Genomic DNA, 25557 nt, shown 5'->3' on the forward strand with positions numbered 1-25557 from the left:
CTCTTTAATGGGCCTTCTGACTTGGGCCTTTTGGGAAAGATTCTGGTCCGGATCACCCACCATGTTAGGGATACTTAGCAAGTGATAAGATATATAAAGCTTAATTGAAAGAACACTTAACGTTTCGAGAACTACATATAAAATTATCCTACTCGCTCAATTAATAGATAAACACTTATCCTTTGACTTTGTAATCAGAGTGCTATCACCGGGCTCCGGCATAAGTTCGATTCTTTCTTTTCTTATAGGTATCTTCCCTACTCAGTTCCACGATGATCCCAACCTAAAATACACCCCCGTAAACTTCAATTTATTCTGAATGAAAATCTTTTTCGAACAAATTGACTTGAGGTATATTTGTCTCGTCAATAGCACTTTTCTTTTCCAGATGAATTAAAAGACTTGTTTGTCGATAAATTTTCTTTACAGCGGTGTCTTAAACTTTCGTAAATAATTGTTTATATAAACAAATGAATATTCTGACAACAAATTGTAAGGGAGTGCATCACTAAATTGAAATGGAAAATACTGCATATTTATTTTTATTACATAACGTGCCGTATTGAGACTCAATTGCATTACCAAAGTCAATTGCATTTCAATATATCCTTTATACAAGATTTTCAGATATTACAGTCCATTAAAAAATACGCAACATTTCGAAAGAACACGGGCATTTGGTCTAGTGGTATGATTCTCGCTTTGGGTGCGAGAGGTCCCGAGTTCGATTCTCGGAATGCCCCTTTTTTTTCTAGTTTAGATTTCTTATGAGTTTTGAATATTTTGGTCTTATTATTATTATTATTTTTTTTTTTCTTTCTTTTTCTTACTTCTCTCATCAAATTTAGTCCAAAATTTAAGCTATGTATCAGAATTATAGCTATAGCTATTGAGTTGTAGAACAACAGCTCCAGCTAAGGGAGCTAAATTTTAGGGGTGAGCTCGGGACGGGATTCGGATTTCGGGATTCGGGATAGAAATTTTAAATCCCAATCCCGTCCCATATTATTAAATCCCGGTATATCGGTATTCCTAAATATTTCGGGAATTCGGGATTGGGATCGGAAAATCCCATATTTTTGCCTAAAAAGTAAGAAATATTGCATTTTTTTCCATTACTATTATTTATACACTAAACCAACATATATATATATATATATATATATATATATATATATATATATATATATATATATATATATATATATATATATATATATATATATGTGTGTGTGTGTGTGTGTGTGTGTGTGTTTATTAGTTTCTTTTTCTTTTTCTTTTTTAAATTCGGGATTAAAATATCCCGATCGGGATTGAACCAACTCCCGAATCCCGATCCCGTATTTGTTCATAATCCCAATCCCGAATCCCGTAATCCTGAATTCCCGAAGTTTTAGTCTCAAATAGTAAAATTCCGATCGGGACGAGACGAGATACCGAATCCCGATCCCAAATGCCCAGCCCTACTAAATTTTACATGTTAGCTAATTAATTTGAGCTTTGCCCCTTCAGATTTGAATAATCATCTACATTTTAGCTATCCTTTCCCTTCAACCCTTCAACTTTCAATTTATTTAAATTTTCAATAAATAAATCATGTAATATAACAATGTAGATATATTTACTGAACTGATTATTTAATGGTTTAATGAACTATATCAGTTAATCATTTAATAACATTTATTTATCTCATGTAATAAAAATATAGATGATAGTGTAATATTCAATAAATTAATATAGTTAAATAAAAAAGGGTAATTACGAAAATCCCTGAACTTAGACTAAATAACGAAAAACACCTCCACCTATTCGTAATTATCAAAACTCCTCTGAGGGTTGTTTCCGTCTTACACCAACCCCTTTTACAGTGTGACTTTTCACGGATTTTTTTTTTTTGTTCCAGGAATAGACTTTACACAATTTCAGATATTTTCTTTTATTTCTCACCTATTTAAAACAAGATATAATAGACTGTACACATTTAATAGATTGTACACATTTACTGTTGAAAAACTTGATCAACAGTTAATCAGAGGAGAATTTTGATTAATACGGATATGTGGGGTGTTTTCCGTTATTTAGCTTAAGTTCAGAGGGATTTTCCTAATTTACCCAATAAAATAGATCTAAATATCTAATTAATACGTTCACAATTCAAGATGTTAATTTCATTTTCTTTTTTCTTTTTCCAAAAGTTTCTTTCCACAAGGAAGAAATTGTCTTGTCCTCGACATAATTTTTCCTTCTAGAACAATAAGTCTCCAAGGAATTAATAAAAAGATTATTTGATTGCACGACATAGATAACAACTCAGCAGTTGTACGAAAAAAAAGCAAACCAGAGTGAACCTTCTAGATAGATACAATTGATTGAGGAGTTATAAGTATATATTTATTAATTCATATTTATTTCTATGATAAAATAATTCCACTTAAATATATATATTCACATGTGATTCATATATTTGACTTGGAAAAATCAGAACATCAGAAACTATTTTCTAGTTCACATGAGGCTTGACTTTTCTAGGTACACATGGATTCACAATTACCAGATATACCCCTATGATATTGTTTTATTCTCAAGTTCATGGATCAAATTTAAGTTACATACAACCCCCCACAAAATTACAAGAATTTTATACACACAAATTAATATAATTAAATGGTTCGAGAAGAACTTATGAAGTTGAATATTTAAAGTAACAACTAGAGACTTAAATAGAGAATATAATATATTAGGGGCCCGGTTTTGTTATAGCGTTCTACTATCTAAATAGTAGGGGCTACTAACACGGTCGGTTGGCAAGATTTATATTTTTTCACATTTGCTACTAAAATTGAAGTCCCGCTATTAAATGTTATTATTTCATTAGATTAGTAGCACTCCTCCCCCTTAAGATTAATTTAATAGGGGTGACTAAATAAGTAAAATATTATTTTATCCTTCAAACTACATGTTAATTTTATTAAACAAAAGGTTTTATAGACAAATTGCATATAATACCAGAATTTAATAGATTTAGTACAAGATCTAATCTTACATACCGAGCATCATACTAACTAAAAATTAATTAGTCATACGAGAATTAATTAAACCTCATCTAATCTAAACTTATCTGATATAGGTACATACACTTTAGGTTTTGTTTAATACTCCCATCTTCCTATATATTATTTGTCACTTTTATTAGTTGTGCACATATCAAAAAATTAATAAATATGTATATGTTGAAACGAAAAGATATACAAAATTGCTAAAATACTCATCATTAATTTACTTTCAACGAATTGTTTTCAATTAATTAAAGTGACAAATGTCATAATTAAAAAAAATATAATTAATGATTCATTGGAATTGTAAAATGACATATAATTTGAAAATAAAAGAAATTAGTCAAAGTAACAAATAAATAGGAAGGAGGGAATAGCTAGGATGATGTGAGTAAACAAAGAGATTAAATTCTGAGCGGATCAGCCAATATTTAATATAAATCGGATTCCACTAATCTTTTCACATGTGGCACTCTTAAGTCTTAACTCTTAATAAATCACGCTGATTATAATTAGGGTTAGAGGGGTTACGGGTTATGCTGGGGTTTTCGTTTTTCTTTTTTTTTTCTTTTTTTTTTTCCAATTATTAGAATCCTAATTATATTTTTATTTAAACTATCCACGTGTCAATCATCCTATGGCATTCGATATTTCTATTAAAACAGGTCATCCAGTCTAAATTTGCACCCTTAAACAAAATATGATTGTATTGAATGTGTACTACTCAACTTAGTGTGATAGACTCTAGACCTAATTAAGCTTAAATCTGATTTGGTTGTCAAGGTAAATATCCAATTAAACCATGGAAGTTTTAAAAAAAAAATCTTAAAAGGTAAAATAAACCATGAGAATTACATAATTTTTCGGATCAACTCAGAGAAGTTATTGGGTGTATCAAATAGCAAACAATGTATATTTATTTAATTAATTATGGCGAATCACTCAAATCAATCAAGGCTTTTAATATATTACAAACCAATGTTATTTTTTCATTTGATACTATTAGCCTAAGTTTGGCAACAATTGTCCATTTGATAGAGACTAATAATGGATGGATCGCAATCGAACATCGTAGGTATATGTGTGTTGAATGCACTTTTTGGCTAGGGCTCATATTTTTCCTAACATCGATTGATTTTAGGACAACTGGTTGGTAGCTCATGAGATTCTACAAAATTGTATCAAAGCAGATGTCACGGATTTCATATTGATACTTATACATCCAATATAAGTAGCATGTATTATAAATGTGATACCAAGATCATATGAATATTTAATTGATATATTGAGATGTTATATTTTGACTTGATTCACTATCAAACAAAATGGTCGATTATACTACAGACCGACAATAAATAAATAATTCTATCATACTACCAAAGATGACCTCAATTAATATATATATATATATATATATATATATATATATATATATATATATATATATATATATATATATATATATATATATTTGCAAAACGATGGATGATTAACATATATAAATGTATGCGAATTCTTATCACACTCAAATAATAAAGCTACAGGGCGACAGGCTACTAACATACTAGGATCGAAATTTATTGAAATTAAACACTATTATGAAACTCAAGTAATGCTAATTTCCCACCAAAAAATAATGGCAAAAAAATAAAAGAAAAGGAAAACATCAATTTTCAAAAGAAAAAAAACAAAGTAAACTCAGAATAATTGCCATGAAGAGACCGCTACTAAAAGGACACGGTCATGTGCAAGAAGATAAAAAGTTCTTGGAACACCACCCATCCCAAAAAGTCCGACGAAGTGAAAAGAATTGAACGAGAAGCCGAATGAGGTGAAAAATAAATTTCACGTACAACTGTTGATGGATCAAGAATTTTTGAATTGAGCAAACTAGTAATTATTGACATATAAAAATTGCACCCCTTATGTATTATAACTAGTTTCGCATACATCCCATGTACTATAAAAATGTGATAAATTGGCCCGTGTCGTCAAGTCATATTAAAGAATTTGTCCATTTTCAAAGTTGACAGACCATTACGCTAGATGTTGAACAATTTTGGAACGAAAATACCCTCTTGGTCTGTATAAAATGTAAATGAATACTCTTTCTTTCTCTTTTGAACTCAATTTACTATTATTTTTTTTTTATGTTTCGTCCCTAATTTTATACAACCTAAAAAATTTAAATTTTCTGAAAAAAATATTTATATAAAATTATTTGTAATTTCCTTTTAAGTTTATGAGATTTTGCACTTGTTCCAGGGTAAAAATTTCACCCAACTTTTTTTTTTTTTTTTTTTATTCTTGACAATATTTTTAAATTTCTGAAATCTTATAATTTTATTTTCAGTCCAAAAATTCTCGATTCAAAATGCTTCCCGTAGTTCTAATTTTGAAAATTTGTGCATTTCATTTTTTACGTCCAACCACTACGTTATATCTTTCTAGAACTGCTTATCGATGCAACCGGAGTGCTATGCAATAAAGTACAAAAATTTGGCCAAGTAACAAAGTCAAATAATGCCTATATATAATATCATATCATATAAATGTAAGGAAAAAAAATGTAACTAGCACATGGGTATAGTCCCGGCCAGGGGCCGTGTTGGACCCGGACCCGCCCCGACCACCGTGAACCCGGACTTGAACCCGAGTTTTATGGCTCAGTTTCGGGTTTTGTTTTTGTGGACCCGAGACCCAACATGTCTATCCGGCGGGTCGACCCGAGGATCCGGACCCGGAGACCCAACCCGATGACCCGTCCAACTGAATTTTTATGTGAAATATCACAAAAAATACATTGTTTGGGAACTTGAACTTGGGTCGCCCGAGTGGTTTAGTAGAGTACTAACCAAATTTCTCAAGGTTTTAATCGTTTCAATTTTTCTAAAATTGTTTAATGTTTAAATTCAATTTTTTTTCTTTCTTGTAATTCTTTAAAATAATTAAAAAAAATAAAATTAAAAAAGCGGTTTGGACCCAAACCCAGACCCGCCTCCTCACAGGTCGATTTTGGATCCCCTAAAAGTCGGACCCAGACCCGGCGGATCCAACCCGACCCGTGGCCGTATCTACATGGGTATATGTTAATAGTAGAGCGGTGCAATTTGTGTTTAGCCCTAAAAACAATGGTCTTATTTTATTTTATTTTCGAAAAGATCTTTAATATGAAAATTACTTTTCACTTAATATTTGCGCAAATATAGTAGGAGTGGATAGCATAGGGAAATTCAAGAATGTAGCATTCACCAGCCGACTTTTACATAATGGATTTAGTAAACCACGGACCACTTGTTGTGAGTAAGCTGTAACCACTTCCTTCCCAAATTAAAATTAATTTTGTGATAAGTATACTAGTATAGTAGGGAGAATTACACTTTTGGTCCCTTATATTTGGCCCGATTTCACTTTTGGTCTTTGTTGTTCTATAGTGAACAAAGTTCACTTCTAATGTTCAATTTTAAACACTTTTGGTCCCACCGTTACGCCCGTCATAAACTCGCAGGTTCTAGCAAAACTCGCCCTCGTCCCGTCAATCAACGGTTCTTGATTTTAAGGAACCAAACTTGTGGGTTTTCGATGGGTTTAGGATAGACGGGTCGATGACGGGTTTATAGTAGGACCCAATCTACACGGGTTGAAATCCATCATAATTAAACATATTAGTTTTTATAAATATTTATAAGTTTTACAATAAACTATTTAGAAATTAAAATGAATGACTAAGCATAAAATCTTAAATTGAAGCCAACGTAAATAGTAAATTGAAATTAATACGTACCTTTTAACCATAAATCCATTAATATAAGTAACTAAATTCAAAGCTTTATAAGACAAGATTTAAAATAAAATAGATAATTATAGAAAAAACGAGACGATGTCGTCATTATAGATTTAATTTTGACGTGTAAGAAATATTTTATTCATGTATTATATATTATTAATTTATCATACTACATAATATAAACAAACCGTCGTCATTATAGATACAAGTGTTGACATGTAAGAAATACTTTATTCATGTATTATATATTACTAGCATTTTTTTCCCGTGCGATGCACGGGATATTATTTCAAATGTGAAAAAAATAATCAATTTAATACATAATAAGAAAATATAGTATACTAACATAGTAAAATTTAATGATGTAGTTTTTTTCATATTTTATAGAACATTATATAGATTAAGATTTAACGAATTGAATTTCTATTTTTATCTCTTAAGATTTGAGATATATTGATGAAAAATAGGAGATTGATAATTGTTGAAAATCATAGTTAAAAAATTAGTAGACAAAAAATATTAAAAATAAATAATTACAAAAGTACCATTAGATAGGATTCTTCAGGATTTAGTTTTCAATTTTAATAATTGTTAAAAATTATAGTTAGAAATTAGTAGAGAGGAAAAAAATATTAAAAATATTTAATTACAGAAATACCATTAGGGTTTTTTAGGGTTGTCCAGCGCTTCTTTCTTTTATATATAAGATTAATTTATTATAGTACATAATAAAAACAAAACGACGTCGTTTTTGTATGGCGGGGCGGGTTTCATGGGTATTAAAAAAATGTGAACTCGTCTCACACCCAAACCCGCGGATCTTCTCTATTTCAGGACCCACTCCTATTGATGGATCTATCCTTCCAATTCTAGCAGAATGATTTTTTACCGAATTTGATGGGTTCAACGGGTTGATTGATCTGACTTACTCACTACTAATACATGGGAGCTTATTTATTTGCGAATTCTTCCACTCAAAACCTTTTCCTTTTTTTTACTAAAAATAAAATCAAACCCATTAAAGTTTAAAATACCCCTTAAATCTTATTTACGCCAATTTCATGCACCAGAATCTAATGTAACCAATATTTCATATAGACTCCAATTTTATCAAATATTATATATTGGCCCCCAATTGGACCCAATTCCCGTCGCCCCCTCATTTCTTTTTCCTTTTTTTTAATTAAAAGAACTATGTTGATCGGTCAATACAGTAAACAAAAAAAGAAAAAAATTCAATATTACTGTGTTATACGGTTTATCATCATGTTCAACGGTCAAAACAACAAAAACGGGGCAGGTGGTGCTAATGTCAATTGTCCAGGTTTATTGCAATTAGTACCGTATATTATATTGAATTGCTGAAAAAACTACTCATATTATTTTGTTGACAAAAATCTTCCTAATGCTTCAATTTTTTTAGCACACAACCCGTAAATAGGGATTCTAAATTTCTAATTGCTAAAGGAAATTGAACTGTAAGAAATTTTAGTCAATAAAATAACAATGAATATTCTTTTAACAATTCGATATAGCACATGTTACTATTACAATAAACTGCAATTATCCATGTAGAGTTCTCCCCTCCCCTCCTAAAGCACACTAGCGCTCCAACCCTCTATCGCTACACTAAGAGGCCGAGGGGGGCGATGATCTTTAGCTATTGTACGAGTATGCGGAAAAAAAATAAAGAAAATCCTACGCCTAATGTGGATTTATGATTTGTTTGGCTAAATTTATTTTAAATAATTGATAAACTCTTACATTTGATATGCAGTTTTAAAAGTTGATAAGATGTCACATCTTATTTTTAGAATTAATTTTCAAAGTATTTGGAACACGATTATATAATCTATTTTTAGTAATTATAAGATCTTAAATAAATAAAAAAAGTGAGATAGAAGTATTTTAGAAGAAAAAAAATTTATTTGCTCTTCAATATTTTATTTGTTGAATTTTTAAGATACTTTAAAAAAAAAATTACCAAACAGTCAAACACCCTCTTAGTTAAATACGACATATTCTAGTAAATAAATAAATCGAACGAGTAAGTAGAGATAAATATAACGTTAATTGTTAGGTATTATCAAGTGTTTTCTTAATTCCATCCTTTTTATTTTTGTTTTTTATTTTTTATATTTTGAGATTTAATAGGGAGTTGTCCACATATTTTAGCATGTTAGAAAATTGGTTGTGAATTATATCTCACATCTACTCAGTCACCCTATCTCAATTGACTAGTTATTATTTTCAAATTTGTGATACATATCATTTTATTTTGCAACTTAAACGTGGCACCAGCTCCCTAATTTCACAAGTTATTTTATTGATTTTTTTTTTCTTGTTTTAGACGAGGTAAATAATAGATTAATAGTTTTAATGCAGAGGATCAAGATTCAGTAGTTTGGGGTACACGTCGTTCTAAATATACAGACAAAACCTTATCCAGAAAAATCGTGTTAGAAAATTATAACAAGATCAAAATCAACTACTTTATTGTACTTACTCCCTAATACAAAATATTAATTGATAGGTGGCACAACTTGATCCAATACAATACAATAAATGGGATCTTTAATTTCAATGGATAAAATTTTGTTTTCGACAGATCTACTATAGTTTATAAGTCATTCTTCTTCTAGATTAATTTAAGAAGTGTTTTTGTCTATAATAATGTCAAACTAAATATGTTTGTATAGAATTGAAAATTTTACTAACTTTCAATTTTAAGATTACCTTACAAGATATTCACATACAGAAAGTGCTGTTTGTATAATCATCTCAATTAAAATGTTAAGCTGTTAGTGAAATATATTATTTAATATTAATATCTTTAATATCACCACAGTGCACTGCAGTTTTTTTTTTTCTTTTTTATTCTTTTATGAAATTCTGGATTTTCTTTTCCATTTGTTATGACAATTTTAAAATAGTACTACTATAATGCATATTTTTTATTTCAAAATTATAATATATACTTATTTTAGGGGTGAGTAAGTCGGATCAACATCAACACATTGAATCTGTCAAACCCAGTAAAAATCGTTCTGTTGGGACCAGACCAATAGGTCCATCGATAGGATTGAGTCTTGAAATGGAGAAGAATATCCGCAGGTTTGGATCTAGGACGGGTTCAAAAATTTTTTGTACCTACGAAACCCGTTCCACCCCACCATACAAAACGAAGTCCTTTTGTTTGAATTGTGTAGTATAATAAATTGATAATATAATACATGAATAAATTAAAGTATCTCTTACATGTCAAAACGTATGTCTATAACGATGACATCGTCTCGTTTTCTATATAGTTGTCTATTTTTATTTTAAATCTTGTCTTATAAAGCATTGAATTTAGTTATTTTTCAATGACTTTATGGTTATAACCTATTAATTTTGATTTACTCTTGACATTTATCATTGATATTATTCACGTTGGTTTCAATTTAAAATTTTATGCTTGGTCATTTAATTTATTTTAATTTCTAAATAGTTTTGCGTATATTATAGCGGGTTTCGAGTTGAGTTATATTATAAACCCACCATGGATCTGTCTATCCTAAACCCTTAAAAAACCCATAAATTTGATTATGTAAAATCAAGAATCGTTGTTTGACGGGACAACAGTGAATTTTGTTAAAACTCGCATGTTTATCACATGTGCACACGCCACCCCTACTTATTTTATTTTAGCAATATATAGTGAGTAACTCTGAAAAGTATTTGGGTGCAACCCAAAAAAAAAAGTATAATAACCGATTATTAGATGTATTATTTTTGTAAAAATCGGCCCCTTACAAAAGTTGTGTGGATCCATCACTAATAACAAGTAGAATGTACTAAAAAAATGGATACAAAATTAGTGGAAACTAGTTGAAATAGATAAAAGAGAAAAAAAAATGTAAATACAAGGGGAAACAAATACTCTATCCATTTTCCGTAATAACTTTTTTTTAGGTTGGTACACAATTACTAAGAAAACTAAAAATATGCATGAATTTTATGAAACCAAACTTATAAAGTTCGTCTAAAATACGTTTGTCACTAATTTTGGACATAATTCAGAAAGAATAGTTAATGCATCATTAAAATTCTAAATTGACAAATACGGTTCAACAAAAAAAAAAAAAACGAGTGACAATTAATTTGAAGCACATGGAGTAACCTTTTGATTATTAGATAATTAGAAAACTAATTCATTTTATAATTAAGGTGGTTACAGTCAAATTTCAAGATATTAAATTATAAATCAAAAAAAAAAAAAAAAAGAAGAAAGAATTCAACATGCTAACTTGTCTACCACACAAAAACCGTGTTGAGAATTCCCCTTTTTTTTCTTTTCAATAAAATCACACTCTGCAGCTGGCGTATCGATTCGACATGTAGTAACATCGTGCTTAGATTAATTACTTTTAAATATATCTATTTATAGGATACTTATGAATACTTGAATCCTACTCCTCCTATATTTTAGATTTGAGACTATTTCAAATCAAATAAAAAAAAAATCCCAAGTGAATTTACCAAAATGCCCTTTAAACTTCAAAAATGGCGCTAGTACTATTCAATCACAAAGAAGTCAAACCCCACAATCCAAAATATATAATATTATTATTAGGGTAAATTTCACTTTTCGCCCCTTGTACTTTGGCTCAGTATCACTTTACCCCCATGTACTCTCGATTGCATCAATTTGCCCCCTTGTACTTAAAAAATCGTCTCAATGTGGCCCTAGCTGTTAGTTTTCGGACATTTGACCTTAACACCGTTTGACCTAAGTGTTAAAATTACAAAAAAGCCATCCCTCTCAGTTTAAATAATTTTTATAAAAAAAAAAAAAAAAAATTGTGGCTGGCGTCGTGAACTATGTTTTTTCGTTGTCTTGAATTTTTTATTATTGTATTTTTATTTTTTTTGTTTTGTTAATAATTACTTAAACTGGGAGATGTAGCATTTTTGTAATTTCAGAGCTCTAGTCAAACGGTGTTAAGGTCAAATGTCAAATAATTAATAGCGAGTGTCACATATAGACAATTTTTCAAGTGCAGGGGGCAAATCAATGCAATCGATTGTAGAACGGGGTGAAGTGATACCAAACAAAAGTTCATGGGGAAAGTGAAATTTACCCTTATTATTAGTATTACTATAATTTATATATTATGTACGAATTAGTAGAAGCTTCCATGGAATTATAGACTAAGCCAAGACTTTATGCATTTCTTGACCAATCTCTCTCTCTCTCTTGATCAAGTCTCCCAAATGTGCTCCCCTCTTTCTCTCTCCTCCCTCTCTCTCTATATATATATAGACTTACACTATGTGCCTCTAATTTTCTTAGATTCAATCTATCTACACAACAAAAACACACACACACACAAAAAAAAATTCATTTAGTTATTATTACTTAAATATAAATTTGTTTTCCAATATTAATCAAATGTTCATATGTGGGAGTGGAAGCTTCGGCAATCAAGACGAAGATCATCAAGAAAACGAATCCAACGGCAGCCCTTGCCCCACGCCGAAGAGATCGAAAAGAAGCACGAGCTTCTGCAAGATCATATGCAAAGACAACACAAACAAGAATCCATATGCAGATAGAGGCCTCGACAAATTCTACGCGCTCTTAGCCGATCTCGACACCAAGAAGCAGAAGATCTACACTCAAAAGGGCTCCGAAGAAATCTCCTTCGTCCGATTCGTCTACGCCAACGACTCCGATCAAGTCAAGCCGATCGTCGTAAAAATCAAGGAGAAAAATAATCACGAGGACAAAAAATTTAGCAGCACCAAAAGTTTGCCCAAACAACAGCCGCAGCCGGTAAATAGTAATAATAATAATATTACAAAGTCGGCAGCAACAATTTCATCAGCTGAGGTTACGAAGGAGGAATCGAAAGAATCGAAAGAGAATATTCCCCCGCCGAAGAAGAAGAGGTGTCTTCGATCATGCAGTGCTGCGAGTTTTAAGTTGGAAAATATGAGGCACCCGTTTTTCTATTTTCCGGTGATTTTGGTTTTGATTTTGTTGTTTCTGGCGGTTTACGGACGGTCTTTCGCGATTCTTTGCACGTCGATCGGGTGGTACATGTTGCCGAGTATTGTCGGAGGGGGTTTTTCGTCTTTTCCGGTTAGTGAGAGGAAACCGAAGAGGAAGAAGGAGTACGTGAGGCGGCAAAGTGACAAGAAGATCGTTGTGCACCGCGAGGAGCCGACTTCTCCGAAAAGTGTCATAAATGGACCATAAAATAAAATAAAAAATTATTCAACAACAACGACGACAACAACAACAACGACGACAGAACACGTTTGTATATAGAAGGTGGTGAAGATTGATCAAGATGTTGTTCTTGAGTTTTGATTTTTTTTTTATCCTTTTTTATTTTTTTATTTTTTTTATTTTAGTACTATTGAATCGGTGAATTTGTGTTCGATTATAACCCGGTGTCGATGTAGATATTCTTTTTTTTTTTTTTTTTGTTTTGTAATTTGTGAAGAAACGTGTTAATTAGGGGATGGGATTTGAAATAATGAATCCATAATCGACAAGTTGTATGGTGGATTAGTGTGGCATTAAATATGAAATTAAGTGTGTAATAACTAATGTACATATCCATTAATCCGTCACCAAACCAAGGTTGTGTGGATCGGAAATTAGCTTTGCTTTTTTTGTGTTAAACAACATTTTCACTATGTGTGGCTAATTATTAGTTGACGATTGAATTTTAATTTTTATTTTATTTTCAAGATTTGTGATATACTGGGGTTAGTTAGTACTACGAATATATTATAATACCCAACGGTCAAATTGACGCATATCTTATATGTTTGATAATATCCAGTGATATATGTATTTGTATTGCTAGACATCAATGTTTGAATATATTATATATATATACCAATTTTGAAAAATTGAGTCCCTACCAAAATGATTTATTCTGTGATTGAATGAACTAATTAATATTCTGGCGGCTGAATATTATCCACGTAGCGTAATTTACACGTTAACAACGAAAATATATTCATTGTGAAAATTGTATTATTCTACCAACTGTGGCTTATGTCATGGTAATTAAAATATTCACTCGAAAATTAAAATTTGGGGTCTTTACAAATAAGCCGATACTTATTCATAAATAGATTCAGATAAAAAACTCATTTACCAATTACCAATAAGTCCACACATGGTCCAATTTTTGTAAATGACTAAAATAACCCATCATATTTCAATATGCTCCAATTTCATCCTTAACTTTATTTAACCTCAATTTGACCCCAAATTTCACAAATTATTTAATTATGACCCAAAACTTTTTTTTTTTCAACAAAAAAAAATTCAAATTTTTTTTCCCGCCGGATTCCAGCGTTGACTTTTCAAAAAAAAAAAAATTTCTTTCTGTAACTTTTTTTTTCGTTTAAACAACAATATTGCTGTGATTGACAGTAATATTAACTGTTAAACACAGTAAAATTAACTAAACTACAGTTTAACACATTAATATTGCTATATTAATCTCTAGCACAGTAATATTAACACAACAAAACTCATTATTATTGTGTAATAGAGTAATATTACTATGTTGACCGTTCAACAAATGTAAACATAATAAAAAAAACCAAAAGAATTAATATTACTATAAGTGACAGTAATATCACTATAACAACAATAATATTACCGTCAACCACAGTAATATTACAATAATAGACAGTAATATTATTACGTTACTCCGTGAATAACTCAACCAAAACAAAAAATCCAAACAAAATAATAATATTGATGTGGTTGACAGCAATATAACTATAACAACAGTAATATTAGCGTCAACCACAGTATTATTATTGTGTTTACAGTAATATTACAATAATTGACAGTAATATTATTACGTTACTCCGTGAATAACTCAAACAAAACAAAAAACCCAAAAAAATAATAATATTGATGTTGTTGACAGTAATATTATTGTGTTTACAGTTATTTTACTGTCAACGACAGTAATAAAATTACGTTGACTTGTCAACAAATCAAACAAAATAAAAGAAACAACAAAAAATAAAAAATAATAATATTACATTAATTTACTGTCAACGGCAGCACAATTACATAAATGTATTGTCAACGGCAGTACAATTACGTTAATTAAATGTCATTGACAATATAATTACGTTAATTTACTGTCAGTGACAGCACAATTACGGTCAACGTTTAGCGGCAGACGTAAAAAAAAAAAAAAAAAAAAAAATTAAAAAACACTAAAAAAAAGTCAACGCCGGAGACCGCCGGAAACCGGCGAAAAAATCTGGAAGAAAAGAAAAGAAAAAAGAAAAAAGCAAAAAGAAAAAGTCAACGACGGAAACCGGGGAAAAAATCCGAAAGAAAAATAAAATTGAAAAGTCAAAGCCGGAGACTGGTGTTGACGCCGGAATCCGGCGGCAAAAATTTTTTTTTTGAAAAAAAACGTTTTGGGTCAAAATTGAATAATTTGTGAAATTTGGGGTCAAATTGAAATTAAATTAAGTTAATGATGAAATTGGAGCATATTAAAGTATGCTAAAAAAAAGTCAAAATTGAAATTTTGTGGTCAAAATTGGATTTTTGTGGACAAAATTGATTAAATTGGGGTTACAATTAAAAATTGAGTATAAATGGTTGAGGGTAATATTGACATATACATGAATGTTTTCCTTATTTATAATAAATATTAAATGTATGAGCTTATTGGTGAAAGAGATATAGCCCCTCAACCTAGAATAATAAACATGATTGGTTGGGGACTTATTCACAAAAACCCCTTAAAATTTTACCATATGATGGTACAGTTATTTTTATGCTACATTCGGAGAAGATTATACTGGGTGATTTTTTTACCGTAGATCTACATACACCAATATGGATGTGTGCATTTGTGTGTACAAGAATAATAAAGATCGACCCGCTATATTTCACCTGGTGTAGTATAGAATAGACCTTTTATTTTACTCAAAAAATAAATGGATAGTCAACAATTTCTTAAATGGATCCAAATAATATAAACCCGGGGGTAACATTTTCGATTTTTCTCGAATCTTCATGTGTTTGTGTGAATTTAGGCGAACACATGCCGTGTGTTCGCCTAAATTAACACAAACACATTTTTTTTTTTTGTGCATTCGTGTGTGTTTACACAAACACATGCAAAGTGTTCGTGTATTTTCACACGAACACATGCCACGTGTCACGTAAATTCACACAAGCAATTTTTTGTTTTTTTTGTTTTTTAAGGTCGTATGTATTTACGCAAACACATGGCATGTGTTCGCGTAAATTCACACGGACACATGCATGATTTTTTATTCATTAGTTGTAATATTTTGCTAACTATATTAATCTGAAAACTGGAAGTATACATAAACGTTGATGAATATAATGAAACATTCGAGTTACATGATTACATTCAATTTTTCAGAATTTCAACTGCATTTGATATATAGTAAAGATACACTGGTTGAGTGGGTGATGAACTCGGCCGTTAGTCTTGGTCATGAGATTAGACATTAGTCTTTCCACAAGACTGACAATATTTAACGTGAATGGCCTATAAAGGATGAGGAAAGAATATCGATATCGTAACAAGTCGAAAGTCTGGTTCAATGAACTGCATGTAATCTTTTGCGTTATGGGGTATAGAAGGTCGTGATGGATGATAGCGTCTTACTATACAAGATGCGAATCATAATTCATCTACATTAGGATGCACAAAGTCAACATCGTGGTTGGATAGCTGAGGGGCAAATGACACAATTTGAATGTACCGGCTCCATCTCTAGAAGTAACAACTCAATCTCTATAAGTGACAGATCCATCTATCGATCTGTATATACATCTCTGTTCTACTATTGGAGGTCGTAATCACCCGCCCGTCGATACGCCAAGCCAGACTGTATCATGTACGAAGTCTTATTCATAAACTGCATCCCCCCGCTATCCGACTTTAGGCTTCATAGCGCGGAGTTAACATACTTACTTACCTACTTCGTGCTTCACTACCCAGTACTGAAGCGCAACACAAAGTAAGTATATTTACTCTGAGCTACAAAGCACGTTGGGGGCACATTAAAATTCAAAAAAATAGATTGTTATATTGTTACGTGCTTCACTACCCAGAGCGAAGAACTTACTCTGGGCTTCACTTCCCATTGTTTGCATGGGGCTATGAAGCACGGAGCAAGGTCCTCATTTTAGGTAGTGAAGCCCCCAAAGATGCTTCTACAACGCCTTACAATGAGTGGAACGACCACAACGCTTTTTTTTTTTTCAATCTAAAACCGTTTATATGATGTTTTTTCAATTATTTTCATATTTTAATCTACAAGTTAAAACGAACATTTTGACATAAATTTTACATCATCAAACTCGAAATGTGAGAGAAAATATGTGTCCATTGAAATGCTTGGAGAAGATTTTTAGATAGCGAAGGTAATTATTTTTTTACTTTTTCATGGTTAAAAATGTACTTTGGATGGAAAAGTGTTTATTACAAACAAGTGAACAACATTTCATATATATTTAACAATTTTTTTTTTAATAATATAAATTAATTTATTAATATGGTTATTGTGACTTGTAACAAGATAGTCGAACATTGCGATAGTTAATAAATTTCAAAATAAAAGACAGACGAGTTTTACTATACTCTGTTTAGAAATGAAATAATAGGATTAAAAGCACTTAAAACCTCCTCTTTATGTTACTTATAACTATTCTCGTGCTTCTTGAACTTCCATCAAAAGCTAAATTCCCTTCATTCCGCAAATTGACTTCTTTCGAGATCTTTTGGGCCCTTCTCCTTACTAGTTGATCTTCTTTAAGCTTTTCTAAAAATAATTGCGTTTCCCACCCAGAATTGACTATGTTAGCCAATTTGCACCCCTAGCATTTCAAAATCGGCAAAATTCACCCTAAAATTGTATAAATCACATCAACATTGCACTCTACATTAATTTATTGTGAGATTTAAAAAAAAAAATTAATAGCAAAATGCACCCTAAATTTGTTTTCCCAAAATAAAATTTAAAAAAAGTACGAAAATGCTTCCAAACGTGGCATATACCTACTTTGCATAAAAAGCAAACTTTATGGGCATTTACCGGTTTGGAGGTTGAATTGGAAAAAAGGAAAAGAATATAGTTCATATTTATTTACACGAAGACTCAATTGATCGTTCCTCTAAATATTCAATTTCTACCCATCTTCATAAATCTCAAACAAATCCCTACAAGAGAAACCCCAAATAAAATTAATCTCAAACAAAGAGAGGAGAATTAGTGAGATGGGTTGCTTTGCTTGCTTCGATGGAGGAAGTAAGCAGCGCCGCCGTGAAGAGGAGCGTTTGTCCTCTGAAGAAGCCCGCGCTAGAGCCGCCGAAGCTGCCCAGAAAAGGTCCCCTTTTTTATTTCCTAGTTATTTATACATTCATCTTCGATTTCTATTACCTGTTGGGCAAAAAAACAAGATTGGATTTTTTTCATTAATCGTAGTGGGTCAATTGCAGTTTTCCCAGCTTTGATTCTGAATGGATTGATTTGAATACGATTCGTTTGTGTATGCGTGATTTAGTTCACTTTAACAGTGTTGTTGTTTGGGAGGCATATTTACCCGAGGTAAGGTCAAATTACGAAAAAAATCCTCTTATTTGAGTAATTACAACCACCCTAGCTATGAATCTTCTTACACGTCCACACTTATGGTGTCAAATTCAACATAATCTTCTAAATTCCGTGGAATGTTATTTAGCTTGTACTCGTTTCGTGGAAAAATACTGTTTATGATCCACCACAATCTGATCTGATGCACCACAATCTGATATTTATAAGATAAGAGATGGTTATCTTATTTTCAATATGTGGAGCTCAAATGGGATAAAACGGGTAGAAACTGGAGACTATTTCACATAATCTAGAAGATTCCACTAAATTTGACTTCGCAAGGGTGGACGTGTAAGAAGATTCATAGTTGCGAGGGGTGGTTGTAATTACCCAAACAGGAGGGGGGTTTTTCGTAATTTGACCTTACCCTCAGGGGGTGGCCGTACTTTACCCTTACTTGTATGTTTCTCCTTCACGATTGGGTGTTATAATTGTTAGTTCAGTATAAAAGTGGTAGAGCAAAATGATGTGAGCTCATATTTGATTTGTTTTCCCCTTTGTGCTTTAGCCCTTCTGCTTGTGCTTGTTCCGAAAAATATCATTTACAGCTAAAGTAATTTATGCGTTCCTTGTAATTTTCAACCAGCACAAACTTTTATGGGTAAATAGCACTTAAAACCCCTGTGGTTACAAGCTTTTGCAGATAAGTTCTTTGTGCTCGTAATATCAGCACATAACCCCTTGTGGTTTACAGGGTAGCTTCCCTTAGTTTTTCCGTCAAAACTTAACTGTCAAACTTCAAGGGGGTCATCTGCAACAATGAAGGGGAAAATGTATGCACAAGGGGGTCATCTGCAAAAGAATTGTTTTGACGTTTGACACATGCGGTTAAGTTTGATGAAAAAACTAACGGAAGCTACCCCATCAACCACAAGGAGGTTATGTGCTGATATTACAAGCAGAAGGGGGTCATCTGCAAAAAATTGTAACCACATGAGTGTTGGGGTGTTAAGTGCAATTTACCCAACTTTTAAACATGTTACAAACTTCTTGTCTTGTTTGTTTTTAAGTCCAATGTTATACGCATAAGGATAGAATACGAGTTGGGTAGGTTCGTGGAAACTAGATATCGAGGAATTTATATGGGGATTGAGGTAAATGTTTCTAGTTTTATGGATCTGGACTGGAAGTTCGACTATGCGGATATTGATGAAATTATTTAACTGGGAAAAAAAATGTTATAATCTACAGTCCAGATCGGTATATAACTTTTCTTGCACTAGTGCTTTAGGAACCTTAAATGGAGTTCGAAGGCTACATTTTTTTTTGTCTCGTTTGAAAGAAAAGATGGTGAAGATATAGTTATGAATAAAAGGTTTGAGCTTTTGGCCCCAAATATTTTAAAGTTTTCGTAATTGCGTTTCAAGATTTAACTTGTTTTGTGGAGCTGAAAAAAATCTGAAGCCGTGTCATTTATTAGAAGATAAATGTCTATATTTGTATTGGTGTGGATAATCTTCTAAAGGAAAGGATTTTACAAGAGCTGTCGTTTTTTTTTTTTGCTGAAAGAAATGGAAAAAATTAAATCACTATATATTATACAGAAACGAAAAACTTTAAGATAGCCTCTTTCATGCATTGTGCGGATCACTTAAAGAAAGAAAGGGTGAAGTTAATATATAATTTCTAGTTTCCAATTGGCTAGTTTTGATGTAGGAAAAGTGGCCTTATTGCGTTAATTTACCAATTTTATTTTCTCTGGGCTTCTTTATCACAAGAGAAACTGCAATTAGACAATACGTTCATTTGGTCTTGCATGCTTCAAATGGAAATATGAGCACTCTTACCCGAATATTTGACCAGGAATCAATTACTAAAAAATAATCTTTTTGTTCGAACCTCAAGTGTTTTTTTGAAGGATAAGAAGGTCATTCTTGAATATAAAACTAATTTGTACTTTTGCAACCGTGATTGCAGACAAGAGGAATTCGACAAATCGGCAGCAGGGCGAGCTGCAAAAGCACAGATAGCAGCTATCACAAAACAAAATGCTAACACCAACAAAGGCGAACCAGCTCTTAAGGTATTTTCCTTCTATTATTAGGTTCTTGATTATGATTCTTTTTCATCGTCTTGATTTTTTATTGATTTCTTTTATTTATTTATGTGAAATTCAATGGTCCAATTTGTTGAAACTTGGTTGTATTTCCTTTTTGCTCGATTATCTATAATTTCGTTTGCACTTAATAGAAAAATAATACCCCTGCAACGATGCTACGAATTTATCAATTTTGATTCTTTTTTTTTTTCTTTTTTTTTTTTTCGTAAATGCAGTGGCAGATGGGATGAGGTTGACTCTTCTTTGCTAGACTTTGATCGCACAATGTAAGTACGAATATTTTCATTTTTCATTTTAGTGATATGTGCTACCTTCCTTGTGTTTGTGATTTTTGTTCATTGTTTCAATAGTACGGCAATTGAAGATAGATTTTGTTTTTCACAAAAAGATGGAAAAAAGAACACATAATGATGGGATTCTAACTTAGATTTGGGGCATGTTTTAAAAAAAATAATATGCTCTATGTTTTACAGCTTAAATTTACGTTAAAAAAAATGGGTACCTGAGGTAAGGTTAAATTACGAAAAAACTTCTCTTGATTAACTAATTATAACCACCCCTCAACTATGGATCTTCTTAAACGTTCACCATTGCAGTGTCAAATTTAGTGGAATATTCTCCAGTTTGTACTCGTTTTACCTCATTCGAGCTCCACATTTTGAAACAAGATGTGTCTCTTGGCTTCTAAGTATTAGATTATGGTGGATCAAAAACTGCATTTTCGCACGTACAAACTAGAGAACATTCCACGGAATCTAGAAGATTATGTTAAATTTGACACCATAAGGGTCGACGTGTAAGGAGCCTCAGAGAGAGGCAGGTTGTTGTAATTACCAAAATATGAGGGTTTTTTTTCGTAATTTGTCATTACCTCAGGGGGGTTGACCGTAATGTACCCTTGTTTCAATAGTATAGTAATTGAAGATACATTTGTTTTTTCAAAAAAAAGAACATTGATTTGAATCTCACCGAATTTGTTTTTCTTTTCTTTTTAATTTATACAATTGATAGAACTTCCGTTATTTTCGTTTCAAATCTTGATACTTGGTGGTGTAATGCGAATGCATAACATTATTTTGAATTCATATTTGTATCTTGAAATGCAGTTGTTATGATAAATTTCTGTACGAAATTTTATCTTTGCAGATTTCGTGAACAACTATGGCGGGACCAGTCGATAAGCATCTTTAATACAAGGTTGTGTGTAAAGAAGTTGATAAAGCTTAATAAGTTGTCCTTTTTTTTCTTCTCTTCTTTGTTTATTGATCTCTTGGCTAATTGTGTGTGTGTGTGTCTTTTGTGTTGAGACACTGTGTGTAACTTGTGTATATATATTTGATGAAAAAATGCATAAATATGAAGTATCTATAATACCCCTGATTCCTGAAAGCAATATTTCATTGTCTCAAAACATATTTATTTATGTCAAGTGTGTTGGAGACAGATTGTAGGGTTCTGTAGATGCTACGCTGGATGAAATATGCTAGATATTTATTTATTTATAAAAGTTGAAATATGCTAGATATTTATTTATTTATAAAAGTTGGTGGTGATTGCAATTATCTCGAAAATCACTTCAAATAGCTAATGTAGAAGTTTCACTCTTTGCAAATAAATTTTAGTTTTTAGTTTATTTTTTGTACTTAATATATCCTAATAAATAGAATTTATATGAAAACATGAAAAGTACAACTTTCAATTAATTATTAAGTTTTCAACTTTGAGCAACTTATTTAGAAGTTAAATTTTCATCTATTTTTATAAAGAAATCTTAAATATATAAAATAGATTTATCTATATATAATATAAAAAGAGGATCTATGCCCTCTATGAATAACATGTGGCAAATGTCTATGTCATTTATCAAAATTGCTTAGTTGTCATTAAATTGATGAGGTGGATTACTCAATTTATTAGTTGTCATTTTTAATTTGGTATGTATTTAAGTTATTTCCTATTTAACATTTGTACACTCATTTAAACATTTACCACATGTATATATATTATTTTTAAATGTAAATTTCTATCAATTCGAAAAAAATATTGAATTTATATTTTCAATATTTCAAAATATATTTATTGAAAAAATTAAGGATACTCAATTTTTTTTTTCCAATATTCTAATAATTTTCAAGAATTTATTTTAATATTAAAATAAAGGAATACAGTTTTTCTTTTTTTTTTCTATATTTTGGAAGATTCGAATATCCATTCAATAAAACCGAATTATTAACAAATTTTTTTTACATTGTATCTTTTAATAAATATACAATATTTTTTGTTAATAATAATTTGAAATTGCGCATTTCTATTATACGTTAAAAAAATTATACCGGATTAATTTATAATTTGTTTTATTTATACATTATTATATTTTAATATATTTTATTAATTTGAAATTTCGAAATCCGAAATAATAGTTAAATTACATTTGAAATTTGAAATTATAAAATTTCGGGTTTCAAATTTTGAACTTACAATTTTAAATTTCAAAATATTCTTTTCAATATCTATATTATTATATAAAAGTTTAATTTCACACCTAATTGATTGACATGTCCCCAATTTCATTATGTGACATGTCCCCAATTTTATCCCATGTGTCAATTTGATTGGTGGAAATAAATATCAAAAAATATGTCATCAATTTCTTTCATTTACATTCCACGTCATGTACATAAAATTAGGTAGTATTAATTACCATTAATCCAGCTCTTATTAATTATAGAATGATCATTCAAATCTTACGAATAAGGAAGTCATATGTCCATTTCTTATTTTAATTTATTTTAAATTACGTTCCAAGATTTCAAACAATCATGTCCATATATATTGGTATAGTTAATAAACTCTATTGACTTTTATTTACTATAATATTTTCCGGATTTTTTGTTCCATTTTATTCCTCTCTCTTTTCTTTTTTCCACCGGATTCTTAGTCATTTTCAAATAATTTCAAATTAAAAAAGTGTGTCCATATATATTGTTTTTAATGTTATTGATAGCATTACCATATTCAATTTATAGTTTCTTTTTTCATCATGCAAATAGGACTATATAACCTGGTACAATATCATCAATCATCACATTATTCTATTTTATTCCAAATAAATGTATGAGTGAGTGCTTCTTTTCTTTTTGTCACATATTGTTTCATCGTTCTGTTGCTTGAATGTTTTTTATTTTTATTTTTATTTTTTGTAATAATTATCGTAATTTGTTTTACTGAATTTTTTTTTCAATTTCAATTTTCGATTACATTCATTGACATCTGATTCCTAACATGTATTTAATTTCCGATAAGTGTATTCTGTATTAATTTTAAATTATTTTATCTCACTTTATTTTTATGAACGATGTTTTAAATTTATGTTTACGTGTAATCCTTAAATTTATGTTTACTTGCATATGAACTATATATCAATTGTTCATTTGTTCTTATATTAAATCGGTGTTGGTTTTTGGTTCCATGTTATGATCTGTCTATTAAGCCTTGAAGTTTTGGAGAATATGCTATATTCTCAAAAAAAAAAAATTATTGTTTTATTCTTCCCATGTTATGATCTATCTATTAATTTATTACCCATTATTTCACTAATTAAATATATATATTTTTGTTCACTGTAGGGATATTATCTATTTATTTACACCAATCAAAGACGTGCTTCTGATTTTATTACACAATTTTTAATTTAATATATATGTATATATATATATATATATATATATATATATATATATATATATATATATATATATATATATATATATATATATATATATATATATATATATATATATATATATATATATTGTTTTATTCTTCCAATATCATTTATTAATTTATTACCCATTATTTCACTAATTAATTTTTTTAATTTTATTTTAAGGATAGTATCTATTTATTTGAAGTTGCACCAATCAAGGATGTGCTTTTGATTTTATATTTATTTATGCAATTTTTAATTGGGCAAATGGCAAAAAGGCCCATCACATGGGACTTAAATGCATTTTAGTCCACAAAAAAACAGTCTCTCAATTAAGCCCATCCCCATGTCTTTAGTCTAAAATACCCTCAATAATATAATTCTTAACAATTCCACCCATTATGCTCTAACTTCCTTAATATTACACATTGACCCCGGATTTAAACAAATATATCACATTTACCCCCAAAACTTTTTTTTTCAGAAAATAATTTTTTTTCTGAAATATTTTTTCCGGCCAGATTCCGGCGTTGACCGCCGGAGACCGCCGGTCTCCGGCGTTGACTTTTTTTTTTTTTTTTTTTTTTTTTTTTTTTTTTTGAAATTTTTTTTTTCCTGAATTATTTTTCCGGTCGGTCAACCACCGTTGACCGCCGGTCTCCGGCGTTGACTTTTTTTTTTTTTTTTTTTTTGAATTGTTTTTTCTTAGAAAAATAATATTTTAATTAATATTACTGTCTTGACTACTAAATTACTGTCTCAGACAGTAATATTACTGTTTGGGACAGTAATATTATGAATATTATTTTTTCGAACAGTAATATTATTAATATTATTGTCTAAGACAATTAAATTACTGTTGAAGACAGTAATTTAACATCCAAGACAGTAATATTAATTAAAACAAATTTTTTTGTAAGGAAAAAAATTAAAAAAAAAAAAAGAAAAGTCAATTAACAGTTAAATTACTGTCTCCGACAGTTAAATAACTGTTGGAGACAGTAATTTAGCAACGAATACAGTAATATTAATTAAAAATATTTTTTTTAAGAATAAAAAAGTCAATTAACAGTTAAATTACTGTCTCCGACAGTTAAATAACTGCTGGAGACAGTAATTTAGCAACGAATACAGTAATATTAATTAAAAATATTTTTTTTAAGAATAAAAAAGTCAATTAACAGTTAAATTACTGTCTCCGACAGTTAAATAACTGCTGGAGACAGTAATTTAGCAACGAATACAGTAATATTAATTAAAAATATTTTTTTTA

The 25557-nt window shown here is 30.2% G+C and overlaps 2 protein-coding genes and 1 non-coding gene across 3 annotated transcripts; all 3 read left to right on the forward strand.

The window, feature by feature from the left end:
- The first annotated feature begins 671 nt into the window (after positions 1–671).
- Positions 672–743, forward strand: TRNAP-UGG (transfer RNA proline (anticodon UGG)). The gene has a single exon. It is a non-coding gene; the product is annotated as a tRNA-Pro (tRNA).
- Positions 744–12110: 11367 nt separating this feature from the next.
- On the forward strand, positions 12111–13530 carry LOC105971311 (uncharacterized). The gene has a single exon (XM_012996159.2). The coding sequence runs from the start codon at positions 12275–12277 to the stop codon at positions 13082–13084; it is 810 nt and encodes a 269-aa protein (XP_012851613.2). The 5' UTR covers positions 12111–12274; the 3' UTR covers positions 13085–13530.
- A 4406-nt stretch (positions 13531–17936) lies between these two features.
- On the forward strand, positions 17937–22021 carry LOC105971454 (uncharacterized). Its single transcript, XM_012996309.2, has 4 exons — positions 17937–18253; positions 20437–20542; positions 20794–20844; positions 21725–22021. Exons 1-3 carry the CDS (start codon positions 18144–18146, stop codon positions 20806–20808), a joined length of 231 nt encoding a protein of 76 aa, XP_012851763.2. The 5' UTR covers positions 17937–18143; the 3' UTR covers positions 20809–20844; positions 21725–22021.
- Positions 22022–25557: the final 3536 nt, after the last annotated feature.

This window comes from Erythranthe guttata, chromosome 3 (genome assembly GCF_056151865.1).
Source record: "Erythranthe guttata isolate IM_541 chromosome 3, IM_541, whole genome shotgun sequence".
NCBI lineage: Eukaryota > Viridiplantae > Streptophyta > Magnoliopsida > Lamiales > Phrymaceae > Erythranthe > Erythranthe guttata.

What these genes read in the sequence shown, in the direction of transcription:
- LOC105971311 (XM_012996159.2), top strand. Translation starts at nt 12,275, where the DNA reads ATGTTCATATGTGGGAGTGGAAGCTTCGGCAATCAAGACGAAGATCAT.
- LOC105971454 (XM_012996309.2), top strand. Translation starts at nt 18,144, where the DNA reads ATGGGTTGCTTTGCTTGCTTCGATGGAGGAAGTAAGCAGCGCCGCCGT. An exon ending in GCCGAAGCTGCCCAGAAAAG is followed by an intron (nt 18,254 to 20,436) that starts GTCCCCTTTTTT and finishes CCGTGATTGCAG; the next exon opens with ACAAGAGGAATTCGACAAAT.